The sequence below is a fragment of the Emys orbicularis genome, chromosome 2 (genome assembly GCF_028017835.1).
Source record: "Emys orbicularis isolate rEmyOrb1 chromosome 2, rEmyOrb1.hap1, whole genome shotgun sequence".
Classification (NCBI taxonomy): Eukaryota; Metazoa; Chordata; order Testudines; family Emydidae; genus Emys; species Emys orbicularis.
In genome coordinates this window covers 202,495,233-202,518,815 of record NC_088684.1, presented here as the reverse complement: position 1 = coordinate 202,518,815, position 23,583 = coordinate 202,495,233, and the positions used below count along the sequence as shown (strand labels likewise).

At 40.6% G+C, this 23,583-nt stretch overlaps 1 protein-coding gene across 2 annotated transcripts in view; it reads left to right on the top strand.

Moving 5' to 3' along the window:
* Window positions 1–23,583, top strand: part of POU6F2 (POU class 6 homeobox 2) — a 394,378-nt gene that overhangs the window by 145,155 nt on the left and 225,640 nt on the right. For both annotated transcript variants that reach the window (XM_065399712.1, XM_065399713.1), the window contains 2 exons: window positions 17,232–17,323; window positions 18,340–18,568. In XM_065399712.1, coding sequence (XP_065255784.1) covers window positions 17,232–17,323; window positions 18,340–18,568 — 321 coding nt within the window. The remainder of the gene's footprint in view (window positions 1–17,231; window positions 17,324–18,339; window positions 18,569–23,583) is intronic.

Below are 23,583 nucleotides of genomic sequence, written 5' to 3'. Positions count from 1 at the left end.
GATTTGCACTGACAAAATATTGAAATCTGCAATAACCCCACAATGAGCTGTGCCCTGAACCAGTTTTCCTAACTGGGAAGGATTTAGAGGATGATTCCAGTACCATGCCATCAATAACCCAGGGGTTTCCGCTGCCATGCAATTGTTGGCAGAGAAGGCTGGAGTGGTAGCCTAGATCCAAGCAGTCCCTGCCTCCCCTGCACTGTGAAATGGCATTCAAGGACAATTTGACCCAAAAGGTAACTGCAAAGTTACAACATATGTTAGCAATGAACCAAGAGCAACATTGGAACAAGACACATCCATCAACATCAGATCATACATACAACCAGTTAAGGAGGGTACAAGAAGAAGATGCTGCATCTATAAGTGTAAGTCAGGCTGTGGGTGTGTATTAAGGACTTAAGTCAGTTTGAAACATGCTGCCCAAATTTGTGGCTACTACGAATAAAGCATCTTTAGATCTCAGATGGGCCATTATATTTATCCTGCATGGCATGCATAAAAAATATTTTTGAATGGAGAGTCTGTATGGTGAATATATAATTAGATAGCTTTTGTGGGCGTGTTTCTGTTCCTTATAGACACGGAAGGATGCCTTTGGAGCCATCCCAGTTTTTTCATATTTAGGAGATGTACTAGATCCAGAATGAAAATCCATGAGAAAACTTAATTAGGGGAGTAAAATTTAGTGCACTTGCCCTACAGCCAATTTTTACATCACAGCAGCGTTGATGTTTACGTTTTTTCCCCCCTCCTAAGTATTAAAAATTGAAGTTGATCAAGTTATGGACTTAATCACATAACAAAATTAGGTAGTAATCTCGTATTTCATACATTCTTAAAAAGAACCAAATATTCTGATTTAAAATAAAACAGCCTAGCTCGTTATTTGACACCTTGCCTGACTCATGGAAGCAGCTCCTCCTACTGGAACCATCCCACTGGAAAAAAAAAATGGAACTATTCACTTGAGTAAGGGTCTACAGAATCTGGCCCCTTGTCTGCCAAGTTTTAGCCCAAAGCAAATTTTACAGTCAAGATATAAATGAGGTTTATAATGGAAATGCTGACACAACCTTACCCATAGAGGCGTGAGCTGCACAGTGCTATAATCCAGCAGTGCTGTTTTGACAGCAGTTATACGATAATGCAATACAGGCCTGAAGCACTTTTAGCTAAGTGTATCAATATGGACCTAATTTACTTACTACTTCATGGAGTCATTCATATTAAAAATATATTATGCACAGATACATAGATCAAGACATTTTCTCTCCTACTCGCTTGTATAAGACATATATATGTGAAATTACACAACAAATAGACAGAGTGTTAAATTGCTGAGGTGGTGTTTCTTAAAACTTTTTTGCTGGCCACCCTTTACTGAACAATACCATAAGAGCTATATATCCTTCAGTGTTAATATGTAACCAGAACAAACAGAGGACATAGGAAAGGTGGAGAAAAGTTAGATATATAAGCAAGAAAAAGTGAGTTATTGATTTTATTGACTGGCCTGTTAACTTCTGACATTGCAATAAAGCCTTATTTATTTGTGTACAGAAGACTCAATTACATAGATACATATCATTTTAACAACTGGGTTATTTACAGGAGAATTGCAGCTTCATAAATAAAATAGACCTGAATTTCTCAAGCTGATGTTTATCCATTGTTACCATTTAGGGAGTTGTGATGTCCACAGATACTCTTCAGAGAAAAGTAATTAGAATAGCATTACATGAAAGCAAACTATTATAACAGTACAAAGGGGGTACTTGCTATATACACTAAAACGTACAAGAGATGTTCGGTATGACAACCAAACTGAAATCTACAGTAATATTGCATCCTATTTACCTTATGTATGAGGGAATTTACAAGAAGAGTGTTAATTGTACACAGTATAGTACGGGGGGGGGGGAGGAAAGGGGGTGTCTAGCACTTGTTTTCAATACTATTCTAATTGAAAGGACCTTTAGCATGATTATAACTGATGTAACTTCTATTTTTTATTTTTTTATTTTGTCTGGCTTAAATCTAAACTTTTTCTTGTTGAGGCTAAATCCACTGGATGAGCTACTATTTACCTATTTATCTTCGGTTTGCCATAGCATCTTTCTAAGGGAAAATGTTTAACTGAGCTTTTAATGAAACTGGCAGACTGGATGATTACTAACAGAAAGATTTGTTAGTGGCTAAAGGTTGATAGTGGCTAAAGGTTGATAAAAACAACAAGGAGTCCGGTGGCACCTTAAAGACTATGGATACATACATCTGTATGTGGATACAGACTAACACGGCTACCCCCTGAAACTTGACACCATGCAAGGCACTAAATTTAGCCGTAAACTCGCACAGATACAGACAGACATCATCTTCCTCTCCAAGTACAAACAGATGGACATCATACCAAATGGACTGAAGGTATATCTGTTAGTCTTTAAGGTGCGACCAGACTCCTTGCCGTTTTTGTGGATACAGACTAACACGGCTACCCCCTGATACTAAAGGTTGATAGTAACCAAAAGTTTTCTAACTGGTGGTAGCCTTTTTTAAATGAACCACAAAAACACCCTAATGACTGGCACCTTTGTCATAGCAAGGATAGAGAGAGAGAATTAAACAGGCACTTGGGTGGATATATTCTATCTAGCCTCCTGATCACAAGTAGGTAAGCAGAATTTGGCTCTGCTTCAAGGATACAGCAGTGTGGGGAGTTGGGAACAAGGCAGGGAAACACACATTTGTAGCTGCCTGTACTTGAACCATTCTGTGGATTCAGGCCAGGGAACTGTCAGTTTTAGCATCTTTCAGAGGCACTACATTTCCCCAAATTGTAAAGTTATGTAACAAATAAATAAAAAATGTAGGGCCAGATCCTCAGCCCCAGTAATTCTCCTTTGTGCCATGTTGATGATGCAAAGAGGACATAAAGTTGTCCTAAGGTGGAAGGTGAGGCTTTCTTCAATACAGGGGAACCCCACCTGGCATAAAGTCCAGAGTATGCAGGCTGTGTCACCTCTCCTTGCCCACTAGCATAGGGGATGTGTTAGGGAAGGAGATGGATGTGGCTGGAGCATGCTGCATTTGGACCATCCCTGCCAGTGTAATCTGTCTATTTTAGATTCTTATATGACTCCTGTTATTGTAAATTCTGAGGCTCTTACAATCTTTAAAGTACTTAGCCTCACAACACACTTGCAAAGTGCTATTATTCCCATTTTACAGAGGCACAGAGAGACTAAGTGGCTTGCCCAAGGTCACACACAAAGTCTCTGGTAGAGTTGGGAATTGAACCTTAGTTTCCTGATTCTAAGGTCAGCACCTTAACCACTAGACCATCCTTCTCTTAGGATTGGCTGTTACAAGCTGGAGAACTTCAGAGGAATCTTGAGATTACTCAAAACTATGCCAAATCAGTCCCCATGTACCCCTATGACCAGGGAGGGTAAGAGAGGGTGGCAGAAAGGAGATGGAAAGCACCTTTGCTCCTCATTTCAGGTGTGCCAAGCAATGCACTGGCATATCTGAGGCTCTGACCCCTTAATTGAATAGAGGGATAAGGTACATAGATTTGCTTTCTTCTAAAAATTACATGTGGTCCGAGCTCAGATTATACCGTTCTTATCAAAATGCAGAATAAAAAAAAGAGTATCTTCTTAGAAACCACATTTTCTAACATATGTGTACAAGGAAGTAATGATTTTTTTTGCCCAACTCCAAATTATGTTTAGTAGGCACGTATGCACAGTCTGAGATCTGACATAATCCTCAAAATAAATAATATGACAAATGGAAGTTGATGCTGGTTTTGTGTTGCTGTGTTGTGTAATGGAGTTAAAATAATGACAGGACAATAATATAATAGAATTCCATGAAGCCCTCACTCTACTTGACTGTAAGTGGAACTAAAATCTTAGAAATGAGAGGACAATAAAATAATGCTTTGTAAAAAGGATAAAAGAATAATGTTACCTAAGTCTATTAGTGACATAACACACTATGAATGCACTTAAATTAATAGCATCTTTTACCAGTAGATATTTTTCAATTACTGTAATGCTGAAAAAATAAACAGACCAGTAATATATAAAAAGGGATATAAAAATCTGATTTGTAAAAATCTGATCTCAGGCATTTTCATGGATTGGAAACTGTGGATCAATTGATATATTCCATAGCATTTAATCCCATTAGTAAGTATCATGGTGCCCTCTCTCACTCTTTGAAGAAAGTTGCCTGTCATTTGGTATTTTGGCAAGGCTAGGTTGTGCATCTTTTTTTGCTTATTTCCTGCCTGCACAACACGTTGTTACAGAGAGGTCTTGCCATGACAAGGTGTTACTAACCAGGGGATCTTTCACTGTGATACCGCACATTTCATGCATTATGACTGTCGGGGGATGTGCCTGCTATCTGCAAAGCTTTTTAACCCTATACAAGGCTCCCTGTTCCTGAATCCGTCCTCCAGGACTAATCCTATACCTATGGAAGTTGGTGGGAGTTTTGCCATTGGCTGAAGAGGACTCAAGATCAGGCCCAATTATAGGAATGATGTCAGAGATTTTTTAACACACTTGCTTCTTTCACATCTTTATTCCCACACATCTAATCAGTACCGTATGATTAGGAAACACAACTGTAGGAGTTCCCGTACAGGCCTTTCGAGTGCAACTCTCTAATAAATACCTTCCCAGATTTTTCAAGCTCGTAGACTGTTCTTTGGGTCTTTTGGTATATTTAACTGTTGGGTTTACAATGAGAATAAACAGCTCTTGTTGCATTTTTAACCTCAACTCAACCAGACTCAAGCTTAGAGCATGAACCCAGCCTGCAACCGAATGGTCCTGAAAAGCAGACAAATTAGAAGTATTTGGGAATTCCTCATGAAATACCACTGTAAATAATTGCTGCAATGGATCTGGGACAGTAATAAACAGTCCCAAGTTAGTTTCAGTCCAAAAATTACAAGATCTTGAGACACTCGTACTTACTGCACTTGAAACATTCATAGTTACTGCAGCCACTTTCATTTGAAATAATGGCTCATCCTGCTGTGACACATCATGAGATCTTGCTATGGGTATCAAACAGGTGAGCCAGCTTTATGGAGGCAGTGAGGGTTTAGAAATTTGTGGGTGGGAATCTTCAGTGGTGCATTTGGGGCTATCTATTTCTAATGTAGCCTTTTAGCTTGTAATTTAGGTGGATCTGGGAGCATGGTCTCATGTCTACAGAGCTGCTGCTGTTCCCCTGGCTCTGTGCTAGGCTCCTACAGTATGCATCTCTGTGGGGCTGCTCTTTCAAGAATCTCGGTAAAGTCTGAACAATTGAACAACCTGTAATGAGACTCTTGATGGAGCAGCCCCGGAGGGCTGCAGAAAGGCCATAGCAGAGAGGGAGAAATTGTCAAAAACAATGCAGGGATGAGACCAGACAAGTCGACTCAGCAATGAGAGCTGCAGTTTCATAAGCCACTATCACGTGACCCTGGTCCCAGGTTAGGACAATCTGGTGGAAGTGTGGGGTCAAGCAATTCCAAAAGGAAAAGGAAATTGCTCCCAAACCAAAGTAAAACTTTTTAAAGGTTTAGGAAGGTTTTCCAAAGCTTCTGACTTCTACTTCAAGAATATTTCAGAACTCTTTTTGCCATCTCCAGTCTTTACTACAATCCTGAATAAATCGCAACTTTTTTTAGTGGGGTTCCTTTAGGTAGCTTCAGTGATGAGTAGCAAAGCACGGGGGAGAGGGAGGGAGAGGGGGGGAGGTTGTGACACCCCAGAGGGAACTTTGGGAAGCGTTCTGTCTCAAGTATCACACAGGATTTGTGGGAGTGCCAAAATGGGAGCATGCCAGGGTTCAAGGTTGGGAGCATGGAGCTGTTTTCCTCCAAAACAGCATGTCACTTGTGATGGAAAACACAACATGAATTATTGCTGTCTGTTCCCTGTCCTGGAATCTCAGCCCAATATCAAATTATATTACCTGCTTGTACTCCATCTTCATGCCTAAACTGATGTTACATGCTGTATCTCTTTAACTTTACTTAGCATAACAGGGATCTTGCACACCAGAGCTGGTTGCTGTAGTTAGCATGCCTTCTGCTGAGAGGTGGGTCTGTAGGAGTTGTAAATGCAGGTGCTTTTATTGGATTTAAATGTACGTTGCATGCCTTATTTGGAGATTCTCTACTAACTGAACCACACTCACTGCAGCTCCCTTAACACATTCACCCAGGATTGGTAGGACACTCAAGTTATTTTATATATTTGCAGCATCTTTTCTCCCTACACAATTTTTTTTTTAATTCCAGACAGGATGTTGGAGCTCAGAATTTCACTCGCTAGGTTGAATGAGGCTTGTGGCTCTCCCCCTTGGGAGTGAATCACTCCTCGGAACTTCTGAAAACAAAATATCTAAAATCGGGCCAGGCAGTAAAATATTCTTGTACACAGACACACACACCCCATGTGAATGTTTACATATTGCGATTGTTGTATATCAAAACGGTCTGATGCTGGTAGCTAAACCAATAATGAGTGAATTGTACAGGTCCTCCCAGACAAATGGCAGTGCAAATCTGTATAATGTCCAACACCATCATACAGTCTATTTTGTTTGGGAGGGCTAGAGGTAAGGGCTGGGGCTGGTTGGGGAGCTTGTTACAGGGGGAGGGTGCTTCTGTCCTGTAGACCAAGTAAATATACGTGTATAAATGCCATAAACATCATAAGGAAATGATAGATGCCAATTAAAAAAAAGGCAAACAGTAGCAGTTGCTCCAAATAGATGTGCTCTCTTTGGCATTTAGTAAGCTTGCAGGAACTGAAAGAAAAGGAAGTTTAATTTAAAGAAGCCTCCTGCCCTGCTTAGCTAGGGATCAGCTGCCCAACATGAAATAATAATGCATTCAGCCGTCCATCTTCTAATAAGTAACCTTTATCATCACTGCATTCACCAGCGCTAACAGCAAGCAGTGGGTATGAAATGTTGTATGAATTCAGGGAAAACTGATAGGAGCTTTGTGACCTTAATGTGATTATCTTTGTGCTAATGCATACAGTAGAGAAGAAACCACAACACTCAATATGAAGGGTCCAATTCATAAAAAATGCATGTACCATTAACAGGGGATATTTATGCACTGTAGTTACAAGGTGAAAAAAGTGGAATGAGCCTATTTTGAATAAAGAACATGCTTTTGCAATTATATCCCTTCCCCTTGTCTGCAGTAGCAATGCTTCTTTTCTCACATGAAGCATGTCAAATGCAAAAATAATTGATATAGGGTCTAACAATAAAATGTGTGTTTATTTTATTAAATGATTTCAGTTAGGGGGAAAAAGGGGAGGGAAAGAGATGGAGGAGGAAGAAAGAGGAAAAAGAAGAGAGAGGAAGACGCAGCCCCACTGGACTCATGCTCTGGGAGTCCACCAAAAGTATTCCACAATCCCACAGGCCAACTTCCTTTGTCCTTTAGACAGTCAAGTTTGGTGGACAGTCAAGTTTTCCCACGGTGCGCCACGAACAAAGGGCTAGAGTGACCACATTTTGGGAAGGCACTAGGAAGTTTGGGATATGGGTTGTTGGACTCTGTCCCGCATAATGTGTAGATGCTGGAGCCCCAGGTTGGGACACATGGGTTCAACAGATCCTAACCCAGAGTTACAAATGAGTGTAGACACTCAAGCCCTAGGTTGACAAACCCAGGATCTGCTAACTTGAGTTCTACTAACCCTGGGCTTACATTCCAGTGTAGACATACCCTGTGAGATATTATATCACTTTCATAAACGAATATGCATTATTACAAGTCATGTACCCCACAGTGTTTTAGGCCTGATTCAGCAAGGTGCAGAAACGTGTGCCAAGCACGTGACTAGTCCCGTGGATTTCTGTGGGTTTACTCACACATTCCAAATCAGGCATATGCTTTCGTGCCTTGCTGAACTGGAGCCTTTTGGAGAACATGATGTTTCCCACAAAGAACAAGAGGATGAAACAAAGATCTCTGTGTAGTCAGAGGCAAGCTGGATTTGGAATCTGTGGCAGTCTGGAAATTATGCAACAGCTCTATTTACATTTTAAGATGTAGGGGGTTAATTAATTAAATATGAAATTTAATGATAAAATGAGCACATCAGCCCCGTGCTGTTTATTTGGATATCACATACAATTTATTTTTTGCTCTCGTATTTTCAGTTTTGAAGATGCCAGAGACATTTGTGTTGACAGTGCCTAGCTGCATCATCGATGTTTTCAGGGGTAAACTGGGAAAGGGGCAATTGAGACTTTTGGTGCATGGGGAGGTGTGGGAGGCAATTAGGGATTATGCAATGAACACCTTAACTGGATGTTCTATTAAAGTGATCAGCTGTGAAACAGTTAACAGTATTGACATTTAAATGTCATTTTAGGTTTCATAGTTAACAAGCCATTGATATGAATTGGGCAATTTGTACCCCTCAAAGCTATTGTTTCAAGCTGTCTGCAGACTCAGGAAGCAACACTACGAGGACTCAATTGGTTCATATTTTTACAGGTTCTTGGTAGGGGTAGAAATATTTTTCTATATGAAAGCTCAGAATCTGGAGCCCAATTTTGCAGCAAGTGGTGAATTCCAGAACAAGTACTATGGAATCATGGACGAGAAAGAACCTTTGATGTGGGCCAGCCCATGTGCTGAGTCAATTTCATGCCTGCTCTTGGTCAATTTTATAACTGGCATTGTAGGAATACAGTATCTGGCCCTTAAATTAAATAGAAGCATTCCAAGTGTGAGCACGTAACCTTCTGTGAGTGATACATTATAATAATTTAATTTCTCTGCCTGAGTGAAATTTTTACCAGTGAAAGTCAGGAGTTACTCCTCTAAAGTCAGTAGAGTTACACCAGTGTAAAACTGGTGTGAGAGAGGAAAACTAGGCCCTTTGACTGAATTCATCAGCACCTCAGTGCAGATCAGCAGAAGACCTCAAATTTCTCTGCTGCAAATATTGTGATTATTAGAATCATACCAATGACATATAAAGGACCTGTGCACCATACATAGCCATCTCTTTACTGAGGCTTTACAGGTGATTTGGATGGAAAGAGCCGCCAGCCTATGGGCCCAATCCTGTGAGGTGCTGAGGCAGTGGAAGTTGAGGATGCTCAGCACTTATAGGATGGGGTTCTAAAGAACAGGCTGATTAATTGGTTGGGGATGCTGAGTTTTTCCTTTGGACAAGCTTGATTCTGCTGACCTTTCTCTTGACAATGAAGTTTTGTGTGAGTGAAGTCTGCAGGATCAGGCTAAACTATGGTAGATTTTGGTTTTATTATTATTATTATTATTATTATTATTTGTTTGTTTGTATTACTGTAGGACCTAGGAGCCCTAGTCATTGACCAGGACCCCACTGTATTAGGTGCTTTACAAACAGAATAAAAAGACCATGGGGAGCGAAAGCTCCCTGTGAACGAGGTGGTGGAGATGTGGACGGGGGATTGAGGAGAGGTCCTGAGACTTGGCGGGAGGAGGTGCCAGCTCCAGGCTGGAAAGGAGGGTCCTGGGACTTCTACCTGCCCCAGCCCTTCTAGGTCCCATTCCCTACTCCCCAACCTTATCTTGAGTCCCAGAGCAGCTGCTTCAGCCCCTCAGGGTCCACTCCTCCATCCGCCATCCCACCCCATGTATGCATGAGTTTACCTAGGAACAGAGTTCCCACAATATTTCCATTGCAGGGGCTAGCCCTCTGCTTCCCCTCCCCTGGTTCTGCCTCTCCTGAAAAAGAGCCCCAAAGAGCTTACAGATTATGGCTCCATCTCAGCAGGTGCTGAGGTCCCTCAACATCCACTGAAGTTGAGCAGAGTTGGGAAAACTCCACTTTCAACACCCCGAAGGACTATGTTTTACTTTGCATGTTGTCTGTTTCTGCTGCTACTTGTTGGCAATACTAGATTTAGAGGTTTTTCTTTTTCTATTGATCATATTGTTTAAGATCTAAATGTCTATAGGCTTGGACAATGGGCATATGCTTTTATAGATACTGACTTAAAATAATGAAATACTCTTGTAAGCATAGATTATATTTTGTTTTCATAGTTAGGTTTGTAAAATCATATTTTATACATGAGTAGACTGAATCTCAATGGAGTCAGTACTTCAGTTTATTAACTTTGGATATTTGAATATATCACATCAAGTATTTCTAAAACATTTTTGTAAGGCAAAACAGAATGGTGAAGAAGAAACAACCCTGCTCTTACCTTCTGATTGTAAGTCACATTGACTGTGAGAACAATTAAAATTGATTACATGGATAGCAAGATAGGGTTGGAACTAAGCATTTTAATATGTATAGTTGCTTGAAACGCTAGTTTCTTTATTTACATTATAATTCACATGTAGCTGCCTTACTGCTATGGTGAGGTAAAATAACTTTTAATTTCAGAATCTATTTGGCTCTGTTAGTGCAAAACTTTATTATTGTAGTTAGTTGAATTATAAAAGTTAGGCTTTGAAAAATCAACAAAGCCAAAGTTTTCGGGAAAGATAGTCCAGTGGAAAGGAAGGATTGTCCAGTGGTTAGGGTGCTAGTCTGGGACTTGTTGGATCTGGATTCCTTGCTTTGCCATAGATCAGTGAATTAGCCTTTCTCTGCCTCAGTTCCCCATCTGTGCATGAGGATAGCAGCGCTTTCCTACCTCACAGGGTTGTACTGAAAGGTGAACTGTCAGGTTGGAGGGAGGTTACCAGTGGAGTTCCTCAAGGTTCGGTTTTGGGTCCGATTTTATTTAATCTATTTATTACTGACCTCAGAACCGAATGTAGGAGTGGGCTGATAAAGTTTGCGGATGATACAAAGTTGGGAGGTATTGCCAATTCGGAGAAGGATCGGGATATCCTGCAGGGAGATTTGGATGACCTTGTAAACTGGAGTAATAGTAATAGGATGAAATTTAATAGTGAGAAGTGTAAGGTGATGCATTTAGGGATGACTAACAAGAATTTTAGTTATAAGCTGGGGACGCATCGGTTGGAAGTAACAGAAGAGGAGAAGGACCTCGGAGTCCTGGTTGATCGCAGGATGACTATGAGTCGGCAATGTGACGTGGCCGTGAAAAAAGCTAATGCGGTCCTGGGATGCATTAGGCGAGGTATTTCTAGTAGGGATAAGGAGGTGCTGGTTCCGTTATACAAGGCACTGGTGAGACCTCATTTGGAGTACTGTGTGCAGTTCTGGTCTCCCATGTTTAAAAAGGATGAATACAAACTGGAACGGGTACAGAGAAGGGCCACTAGGATGATCCGAGGAATGGAAAACCTGTCGTATGAAAGGAGACTCGAGGAGCTCGGTTTGTTTACCTTAACCAAAAGAAGGCTGAGGGGGGATATGATTGCTCTCTTTAAATATATCAGAGGGATAAATACCAGGGAGGGAGAGGAATTATTTCAGCTCAGTACTAATGTGGACACGAGAACAAATGGATATAAACTGGCCGTCGGGAAGTTTAGGCTTGAAATTAGACAAAGGTTTCTAACCATCAGAGGGGTGAAGTTCTGGAATAGCCTTCCAAGGGAAACAGTGGGGGCGAAAGTCCTCTCTGGCTTTAAGATTAAGCTTGATAAGTTTATGGAGGGGATGGTTTGATGGGATAACGTGATTTTAGTCAATAGGTCAATAACGTGCCATCGCTGGTAATTAGTAACAATGGTCAATGATGGGATATTAAAAGTTACTACAGAGAACTTTTTTCCGGAGGGTCTGGCTGGAGAATCTTGCTCGCATGCTCGGGGTTCAGCTGATCGCCATATTTGGGGTCGGGAAGGAATTTTCCTCCAGGGTAGATTGGCAGAGGCCCTGGAGGTTTTTCGCCTTCCTCCGCAGCATGGGGCAGGGGTCGCTTGCAGGAGGATTCTCTGCGACTTGAAGTCTTTAAATCATGATTTGGGGACTTCAACAGCTGAGTCAAGGGAGAGAATTATTCCAGGAGTGGGTGGGTCAGCTTTTGTGGCCTGCATCATGCGGGAGGTCAGACTGGATGATCATAGTGGTCCCTTCTGACCTTAGAGTCTATGAGTCTATGAGGATAAATACATTTAAACCTGTGAGATGCTCCAATGCTATGGTATTGGGGGCATATAAGCACCTAAGTGTGGTAAACAGTCTAAGACCTGGCTATAACTGAGGCTGATTTCATCACCATCATCTCACCTACGGTTAGCAGGTCTTTGCTAGTCTGATTGTGGAACTCTGTCCCCACTGATATCTACCTTGGTTCGTCTCGCCTCACTTTTCAAAAACAGTTGAACAAGTTTTTATTTCAAAAGCTTTTTATTAGTAGCAATAGTAGTATTTAGTATCGCTCAGAGGCCCCAACTGAGATCATGACCCATAGATGCTGGACAGCCATATAGTAAGAGATGGTCCTGAAGTTATTACACTCTAAATAGACAGGACAGACAGAGAAGAGAACTGAATTTCCACATTGTCACACAGGAAGTCCATGACTGAATCAGGAATTGAAACCAGACCTTCTGAGGCCTGGTCCAATGCCTTTAATCACAAGAATATCCCTCTTATTAAAACCACACTTAGCACCCGGCTAATTCCCTTTCCCTTCCATCTTTTTCCTCTTCTTTTCTTTACTGCCTCTGTGTTTTATTTGGTATTTTAAGAGGGTGGTTTTACATTATGTTTTCATATTATTTTCATTTGTGTTTTTTTTGTCATGCACTCCAAACACCTTGACAGGTGAGGGGCTGCTTTAATAATTAATTTGGTATTAATAATAACATTTATTAAATATTAAAACTGTATCTAAGTTGGTGCTTGTGTCCTGGCAGCAGCTCCCGAGACTGTTAGCATGGTATTATTGAGCATGCTCTCTGAGCCGGCCTATGAGAGCGGCTCCACTAGTAAACCTGTGCTCCTGCTCCCCTCCTGCGCACAAGATTATTTCTGTTTTCAAAATGGACCACCCCACGCACCGTCTCTACTCTCCCTCAACCCAAATGCCACAGCTTTCGTGTATCAGGGAGGAGACAAATCACCTCGAATGACATTGGACAGGGTGATCAGTCACCCTCCCTACAAGCGTAATTAGACTCATAGATTCACATAGACTATAAGGTCAGAAGGGACCATCATGATCATCTAGTCTGACCTCCTGCAGATTGTGGAGGACACAGGTGAGGACACAACCTCCCCTAAACATCATGGGAAGAGGGGATAGCTGACCCAGGTGTGGTACATTATTATTAATATTTATTTATTTACTATTTAAGATTTTCAAAATTGGGAAAGGAAAAAAGGTAAGACCTAAGAATAATACCTAGCTCTTATCTAGTACTTTCCATCAGTAGATCTCAAAGCACTTTATAAAGGAGATCTGTATCATCATCTCCATTTTACAGATGGGGAAACTGAGGCACATGGCTGTAACGTGTCTTGCCCAAGCTCACCTAGTGGCAGAGGCCGGAAAAGAACCCAGGCCCCTGACTTGTAGGCTAATGCTTTATCCACTAGGCTACACAGCCTCCCTCATATGAGAAGGATTTAAGTCCAGAACACTCATGCCATTACTTTCATCCCAGTATCACAGAGTTGGCTAGAAGGCCTGTCCATTCACAAGATCTTTTTCTGTAGGGGCAGAGAGCCTGGTGCACCTGCATATGGGGAGAGACTGTAGCTCCCACTTAGTAGCCGGTCACTTAACACGTGCCGGGTACCCTGCAAACACCAGCCAGAGCTGTTCTCACACTGCTAACCATTTCGGTTATAGTCCCTTTCTGTTGTTATGCTGCTTTATACTCACAGAGGTGTTCTGAGGCTTAATGAATTCATGTTTGTACAGGGCAGCGATATCCTTGTGAACGGACTGTACAGTTGTTGAAGTTGATCTAACAAGAGGCAGTGGCATGAATCCAGACATTGGGAAAATAACACTTTGGCAAATCTTTTTAAAATAGCCAAGGTCCCATTTGCCTAGGGAGGTCACTGAGCCAACAACAATAAAGGGTTTAAGAGCTGCTGAATTAAAACATAGGGGAGAGGACAATCCAGAGCTCGTGTGGAAGGAAAGGCTAGAAATCTTGCTGCTAGATAATGACCTACGAGGCCTTTCTGGTCCATCATCTATGATTCTGTGAATCACAAACAGTAAATATAACATAAGGTACTCTCAGTACTTTGTTTTGTTAGCTGAATTCTTCTAGCATGGCAGAATCTGCCCTGCTAATTCAGGGAAATAATACTGTAGGGAAGGAATGAATCATAGCGTTCTACAAACCTTTTGTGGCTGTATTTTGTGTTCCTGGATGTCTTTGCCGGGGCTTCTCACTGAAGATAATAGGTGGCAGAGAACAACTTCTGTTTGCTTGGGTGATGCAGCGAAACCTCCAATCACCCAGAAATTCTTGCTCTGCCACATTTACTCACTGCTCAGCCAACAAGCTGCAGATTTCCCTCCTGACTTTGAAAGAAAACTTGAGTCTGGAGTGGCTGCTGTAGCAGATAGATTAGGAGATGGGCCTATAAAACTAAGTACACTACATGTGTATGAGAAAAATAAATATGGGAATGAGGGGTAGTGTGCCTTTTTGATCCTGAAAAGACAGCATGCATAATTTCATCTGGAGACTGTGTAAGACCTCATTCATACACATGAAATTGTATGCCATTTCAACAAGACTCCTAAACTGTGTCGAAAGTGAGCTGGAAGAACCAGGCACAATATTCATGCACTGGAATAAAAACAGATGCAGCATCTTGAATAAACAGCCATATAAAATGAATAAAATCATATTTGATTGTAATTTGTGCAATGCAATAAGAAAATGACATAATTAATTATAATTTAATAGTACTCTAGTTTTATTGTCTGATTTTGTATGACACCTTTTGTACAAACTGCTTCTCACAGGATTAAATATTGCAAGTTACATACAGTACACATAACAGAAAATAGTGTTCGCTAAATAAAAAATGTATTAAAACACAGACTCACTTCATTGGGAACATTCATGAGAGTAAGTGCTGTGGGATCAGGCCCTTAATTAATTAAAATAGGATCATGTACTAATAGACATTTGGTTTTTGCTTTGTACTTTCTCTGAAGCCCTTCCAGGCGAATTCAGTGACAGGATACAATATTAGGAACTTGTTTCAGTAATATCATAGTCCAACACAAAGCTCTAACTTCTTCAAGCAGGCAAACAAAAACAGATATTTAATTTTACCTCAGTGGGGGGCTAGTCAGGATCATGGGACCTGAGTGTTTGATGTAATATCATTCCTTGCATACAGCTGTCATATGAAGATAAATAAAGAGCACGCTGATATGTGGAAATAAGCTTAGGCAAAGTGATGTTTATTCATAATGGATCTGATCCTGCAGTCCCTGTAGAGGCAGGAGTCATGCTGAAGGCAGTTTGAGTTTTGCCTGAGTGAGGACAGTGTTATGCATATAAAAACACAGATTGTATACATTTTCACAGTCTCGTGCACATCCAGTTAAATTCCGTGCTTTCCAAGCATCGCAGATAATAAATCACACACAAAAAATGTTGTTCCTAAATCTCTTCATGCACATTATTAGGCAGTTGTTGGAGTCTTGACCAATTATAATAGGTCACCTTACCCTAGTTATTAAATGACAGTGGTCATTAAAATGCCAAACCTATTTTGACAGACTTCACTTTATAAAATGTCAAAAAGTCTGTGTGTTTTTATTAGTTGGTTCCAAATCAATTTAGAAATTTCAATAGAACGCTTGTAAGTATTCCCAAAGCAATGTCCATTTCTGACTTTCTGCATGCACACAAAAATATTACAAATTAATCAGATTTCTGCATAATGGCTCTGCACATTTATTGCCTAATCCCATTATAAAATGCTGTTGTGATTGACACATCGCGGTAGAGATAGAAGTCAATTGAATAATATGTAGCAGTCAATTTTATTTGTACCTTAATGTGATGAAGTATTTTTTTTTCACATTTCCATTATTTATAAGTCTGTCTCCTTGGAGAATATATAGAAGAATTTGTTTTAAATGAGCTGATAATACCTTCTTTAAAATTTATAAGTATGACAGAATCATATCCTTTTTTTCCGTCACAGACCATGGCATGCCAATAAACTGGTTCTGAATTGTCTTGCACTTGCTATTCATAGGACAAACATTGGAAAAGGGGATCTTGTTAAGGTTTACTTAGAATTGGATTTCAACCATCCATCAGAAAAAAACTAACAGAACAAAAGCTACCGTACTGACCAGAAATCCTAAAATTGTAGCCAGGAATTTTCTTTATTTAAAACTACAGTGCTCCAGCTGCTGCTTTTGATACTTGCTGTCATTTCCTTCAGATACAGAAACAAAAAGTGGGCCTGATCCTGCAGTCCTCCTTGAAGAAGTTGTGAGTCAGTGTGAGTTCTGCCCTAGTAGGGACTGGTGGAGTGAACCTTAAGTTTGAAAGCCTATTGTTGACCATGTGTTACAGTTATTAGGGTTTGTTTGGTGTTTTTCAAATCTCTTCAGTGATCTTCAGCAAAATCCAGATAGATCTATACTGGAAAGTGTTTTATGCTCAGCATGTTTGATTCAAGCACATAGTTAGTGCTGGTTTTTGATTGTCTCAATTAGCACCGAAATGCCTTGGTTATGACAAGCTCTGCTTTACCATACATAATTAGAGAACAAGAAGAAAGTGCCTTTTAGAAGCATGTTTGTGCTCAGTTTTTGTAATGCCTTTTATCATGAGTGGTACAGGTTTCTCTGCCTCAGTATGTGGCCAAAAAAAAAAAAGAAAAAAAAAAGAAGAAGAAGAAGCTTTATTGAGATATAAAGTAGATGTGACTTGATTGTGTCCCAGATAATTTTTGCTTTGAGAAATTAGCATAGCTGCTGCTCACCTAAGCATAAAAAATGCAGTTGCCACACACACAGTGTATTCATGTACTGTATGTAAATTGATGTATAATGCAATCCACATTAGCGGAGTTGATGATAGCTTCAGTTTCACTGCTGTCAGATTTCTGTATCTCCCTGAATGAGCTGGCTGGCCTGAATGAATGTTAGCATAATTTATGCAGCTGATAAGTGATTTGAGTGCTTGCGTTATTGATAAACCACTTTAGCATATCATTTGCAGCTTGATGTTATGTGACATCACAGTAAAATGTAATGTGCCGGTCCCTGGGCTAGATATTAATGTAGAGCTTCTCTTTGAATTCTAGGGGCCAGAGGAAACCCAGTGCTGTCTGATACAAGCACAGCTGATCAGCATCAGCCCAGTCAGTCCCACCCAGCATTCCCTGTTGGGTCCCAGGTCAGTACCTTTCATTTAGCCTAATTAAAACTGCAGTTTGATTAAAGTAATTAACAATGAATGAAAATAACCTAACCATATAAATATAGAAAACATGGTGATAAACTGTTTGGCTGAATTTTTATTACACAAACATGTACAGAGAAGATGTGGATGTGACACATATTTTTAAAAAAATATTCTGTATAAGGTCTTGCTTTAAAAACAAACAGACAAGGTTTGTTTCTATATGTTTTTCCAAAGAGTAAAATGTAAATGGTTTTTGTGTTTATAAAATGAAGTTATTTGAACCTTAGATCAGTTACTTTGGAAGCACAGGTCATGATTTAATATAAAAAAAAGTTAATGCAATTTTAATGCAAGTTTAGCTTATTGGATTTGACAATCCTATAGTCACACACAGCTCCTGCATTAATAAAGAAATCCATTCATTATTTTATAAAGCCAAATGTTTTTTACGGTAAGGTGTGGGTGTTCTACTGTTCTTCTGAACAGTTATAAAGTGCTTGATTTTCTGTGTCACTTTGTATAGGGATATCTACATTCAGTCAATTGCCCTGGGAAGGCAAGCAGATACTTGATATTCCAGCCCACTTTATAGTGCAGTCTTTGAGCATCCCTTGCATCACATAGCTCCTGGAAATTATTAATTTTGCAACTTTAGCTCTGGGAAGTGTTTGAGTTTAAATTCTTGTAGATTTGGTTGAATTTGGCCTTCTTGAGTTCATAAACCATCTTTGGGGTACGTACAGTAATTTTTTTACAAAGTTGATGCAACTTAAGTCAAACTCTGATTTCAGAGATCAGTGGGTTGGATATGATTACCAGGGTTTCCAGCCTCAGTCTTCAGGATCTTCAAGGCTTTTTGTGTTGGAGGAAATGTATGTTATTACATTAGAAGTGGTGCATTGTAATTGCATGTATGTACGGTAACACTACAGATGATCCCAGGCACATGTACAATGATACGGGTGCTATTTCTTATTCAGGTGCTTACTGTATATGTTTCATTACAGCCATTACTGACAGCTCAACAGTTAGCCTCAGCGGTAGCGGGGGTGATGCCAGGAGGCACTCCAGCCCTAAATCAACCTATCCTTATTCCCTTCAACATGGCTGGACAACTGGGTGGTCAACAAGGACTGGTCCTAACTCTGCCTACAGCTAATCTCACCAACATCCAAGGGCTGGTAGCAGCAGCTGCAGCAGGAGGCATTATGACTTTGCCATTGCAAAATCTACAAGGTAAACCACATCAATCAGTATTTTCACAGGTAGATCCATTTGTCCACAAAAATGTTATTCTTGATGCCAAATCTTTATTGAAAATTCAAAACCTTGAATCTTTTGGAATGGTTACCAAATTTATACTGCATTTTTCATAAACATTTTGTGTCAGTATTCTTCTCTCTCGTTCCACAGGCCAGTACTATGAGATCCTGGAAATAGCTAATTGGTCTGCTCTATCATACTGGCTGATGGCTTTAATTCACTGTTCACTTAAAATTTTAAAATAGCATTGCGAACTCCAATAAGATTGGCCAATGCTGAGTCTTAGCTGAGAGATTAGGGAAGAGTAAAGGAAGAGGTGCAGCTAAAAGCTTAGTATCAGGATGTGGTCATTTAGAAGTATCTGTTGTTTGATTTTCATATTACAAAAGCATCCTTTTTGTAACTGCTGTTAGACTCTCTAGGACGTGTATTGCTGTCCCATACTCCCATTTATGGTACTTTAGCCTACACCACAACAGTGTGCATTCCAACCAACAGGCCCTCTAAGGGCAAACCAAGCAAAGTGGCATTTGCATTCCACTTAAAAATTAGTTCCCGCTTTCTACTGGTTCTTCCTAAAGTGGTCTAGGTTATTATAAAAAAGGCATGCTGTGATAAAGCTAATTCTCTCGCTACAGCTACCAAAATAAAGTGCATGAGTGTCAGTTTAAAATAAAGAGGCTGTTGCATCCATCAAGGGCACATTACTCTTATTGTGGCTGTTATAGCAACATATGTGTGCATGGAGCTTTATAGGAAAATTTAAAGACCAATGCCCATATTCTCAAGTGTGGTGCAACCACTTGGGGCTGTGCTACATAGTACGAGCACAAAGTGGCACTAATGATATCTTCTGGTGGCACGGAGATGGTGAAATGGCTCCTAATCTCTGCTGGCAGTGTAGGGGGTGTGGCCAGGATTTCATTACTCCACCCTGGTCCCTGGCTGCCATTTCAGCCCCTTGTGGCCATTGAATGCTGTTTAAATTTAGAGTAGACACCATACCTGACTCAGGGCCAGGGGAGTACAAAGTTCACCTATGCATTCCCCTGCCCCCATGTCCTGAGCTGTACTGTGTTTGCCTTAGCAGAGAGTCTGGACCTAGATCTCTCTGCCCCATTGTGTTTATTATCTTAAGACAGACTGAAAACCCAGCACAGTGAAGTAAAGTGTAACTGTTGTTTTTTCGTAATGTTCACTACTCCTGATGCATGAATGTGCCTTAACAATAACACTGCTGCAGTCAAAGTGTTTATCTTATATTAAGTATAAAGGAATTTACTTATTATTCTCAATGGTGTTTATTGCTTCTTAGAAGGAGGTTGCTCATGAGTTGAGTTGCACAATGGACAACAGGCAAAGTGAAGGAGACTAACAAATTTATTAGAGCATAAGCTTTCGTGGGCTACAGCCTACTTCTTCGGATGCATATAGAATGGAACATATATTCAGGAGATATATATACACACATACAGAGAGCATGAACAGGTGGGAGTTGTCTTACCAACTCTGAGAGGCCAATTAAGTAAGAGAGAAAAAAAAAACTTTTGAAGTGATAATCAAGATAGCCCAGTACAGACAGTTTGATAAGAAGTGTGAGAATACTTACAAGGGGAGATAGATTCAATGTTTGTAATGGCTCATCCATTCCCAGTCCTTATTCAATCCTAAATTGATTGTATCTAGTTTGCATATCAATTCCAGCTCAGCAGTCTCTCGTTGGAGTCTGTTTTTGAAGTTTTTCTGTGTAAAATAGCCACCCGCAGGTCTGTCATTGAATGACCAGACAGGTTAAAGTGTTCTCCCACTGGTTTTTGAGTATTATGATTCCTGATGTCAGATTTGTGTCCATTAATTCTTTTGCGTAGAGACTGTCCGGTTTGGCTAATGTACATGGCAGAGGGGCATTGCTGGCACATGATGGCATATATCACATTGGTAGATGTGCAGGTGAACGAGCCCCTGATGGTCTGGCTGATGTGATTAGGTCCTATGATGATGTCACTTGAATAGATATGTGGACAGAGTTGGCATCGGGCTTTGTTACAAGGATAGGTTCCTGGGTCAGTGTTTTTGTTCAGTGATGTGTGGTTGCTGGTGAGTATTTGCTTTAGGTTGGGGGGTTGTCTGTAAGCGAGGACAGGTCTGTCTCCCAAGATCTGTGAGCATGAGGGATCATCTTTCAGGATAGGTTGTAGATCTTTGATGATGCGCTGGAGAGGTTTTAGTTGGGGGCTGAAGGTGACAGCTAGTGGTGTTCTGTTATTTTCTTTGTTGGGCCTGTCTTGTAGGAGGTGACTTCTGGATACTCGTCTGGCTTTGTCAATCTGTTTTTTCACTTCAGCAGGTGGGTATTGTAGTTTTAAGAATGCTTGATAGAGATCTTGTAGGTGCTTGTCTCTGTCTGAGGGATTGGAGCAAATGCGGTTATATCTTAGAGCTTGGCTGTAGACAATGGATCGTGTGGTGTGTCCTGGATGGAAGCTGGAGGCATGTAGGTAAGTGTAGCGGTCAGTAGGTTTCCGGTATAGGGTGGTATTTATGTGACCATCGCTTATTAGCACAGTAGTGTCCAGGAAATGGACCGCTTGTGTGGATTGATCTAGGCTGAGGTTGATGGTGGGATGGAAATTATTGAAATCATGGTGGAATTCCTCAAGGGCTTCTTTTCCATGGGTCCAGATGATGAAGATGTCATCAATGTTGCGCAAGTAGAGTAGGGGCATTAGGGGACGACAGCTAAGGAAGCGTTATTCTAAGTCAGCCATAAAAATGTTGGCATACTGTGGAGCCATGCGGGTACCCATAGCAGTGCCGCTGACTTGAAGGTATATATTGTCCCCAAATGTGAAATAGTTGTGGGTGAGGACAAAGTCACAAAGTTCAGCCACCAGGTTAGCTGTGACATTATTGGGGATACTGTTCCTGATAGCTTGTAGTCCATCTTTGTGTGGAATATTGGTGTAGAGGGCTTCTACGTCCATAGTGGCCAGGATGGTGTTTTCTGGAAGATCACCGATGGATTGTAGTTTCCTCAGGAAGTCAGTGGTGTCTCGAAGATAGCTGGGAGTGCTGGTAGCGTAGGGCCTGAGGAGAGAGTCCACATAACCAGACAAGCCTGATGTTAGGGTGCCAATGCCTGAGATGATGGGGCATCCAGGATTTCCAGGTTTATGGATCTTGGGTAGCAAATAGAATACCCCTGGTCGGGGTTCTAGGCATGTGTCTGTACAGATTTGTTCCTGTGCTTTGTCAGGGAGTTTTTTTTAGCAGATGGTGTAGTTTCTTTAGGTAATCCTCAGTGGTGCTGTCGTCATCATGAATAAATTGGAATATGACCAAGAGGCTGCTAGACAGCTCTCTAACACCACATTCTACAGGCCATTATCCTCTGATAATGGCCTGTAGAAAAAAACCCATAATGAAATTGTAAGAGTAGTTTTAATGGGGAGGGACACATCCTATAAGAAAGTGATAGAGGGTGTGATAGTGAAGAATCAAATATAGCTTTAACTCCCTCCCCCGTTTTTCTTTCCTGACCTAAATGCTGGAAAAAGTTTTCCAAAGACAAAATGGGAGTTCTATTAAATGAATGCTCTACACAGCATTTTAAATACTTTTTAGGCAATTAAACTTCAGTTGCTGCTGATGACTTGATGGATTGTTTGAAGCACCAATGTCTACAGGTTGTGAAACAGAGAAGAGGAGAGACAGTTAATGTGTTGAACAAAACTGTATGCCTGGTACTCTCACCTGTTGGTGCAGCTACTTGCCTTTACCTTGTGTGTGTGTTAAAGTTTAATGTCAACAGACCTCTCTTATAGTTGTAAATGGTTTTCACTTTAATGTTTAAAATAATGTCTTTCTCATACCATTAAGCTGTACCGAGGAACCTGTCATTCATAAATCATAGATGAAAAGGACACAGTAATGCACAAATTTTGCTTGTTTAAAATTTGAGAGTGCATGTAAAGTAGGGAATTGAAGATTAAAAAAATAATGCAGGAACAGAACCGGGTAAAAGCAGAGATAACAAAGTGAAGGGAAGAGGCCTTTTAGTGTAGGTAGATGATAAAATCTTAATGAGGAAACAGGCATTATAAAAATGTATCCCTCCACTCAAGAGTGTACCAGCTTATGGTTTCTGTGTATATAGTATTATAAATAAACATAAGCTCATGGAACTCTTACGTCATGAATTCATTCTGCTTTGCTAAATTGGATGGTATGGCCTAAGAGCTGCAACCAATGCACTTGAGTTCAGTCTTGGTATTTTCAGCCAATGAGTATATACACTGAAATCACTTTTAAACATAGGTTTTGAAAGCACTGTATGAGTTAAATTTTCCCCAAAAACCTTGACTAAAATAGTTTAAAAAGGGAGTAAGGGATAGGGCACAGATTCAGTTAAAATGCCCACCCTTAACCATTTTCTCCTTGCTAGCTTTCCCTAGCAGCAACAAAATTGTGTGACTTTAGTGAAATCAATAAGTACAGCAGTGCTGAAAACTTATTTATCTATGTACATATCTGGCCCCCATTGACATAGAACCTGAGCGCTTCACAACAGGAATGTATGTATCCTTACAACACCCCAGGGAGGTAGGGCCATGCTATTATCCCCATTTCACAGATGGGGAACTGAAGCACAGAAGAGAAGGCTGTCACACCAACAGTGGTGAGACTGGGGGAAGGGGAAAGAGGGAGCAGATGCTAGACAAGCAGAGGAAGTGTTGTCTACTATTTAGGCCAAGTTTTTTTTATCTTTAATTTTAGTCCATTGCTTTTTTAGTCCTCCTTTTGCTGGCTATTGTGAACAACCTTCTCAGCTGCTACCTTTTCAATTAACCTGTAGCAGGTTCACTTAGATCTTCATCCCTCCGTTTCTTAGCAGACTTGTCTCTAGGCTGCCAAATTCAGTTCCCTGAAATTCTGTTCTCAGGTCAGGTTTTTCTAAACATTTTTGTCATTTCAGTTGTCCTTTTCTG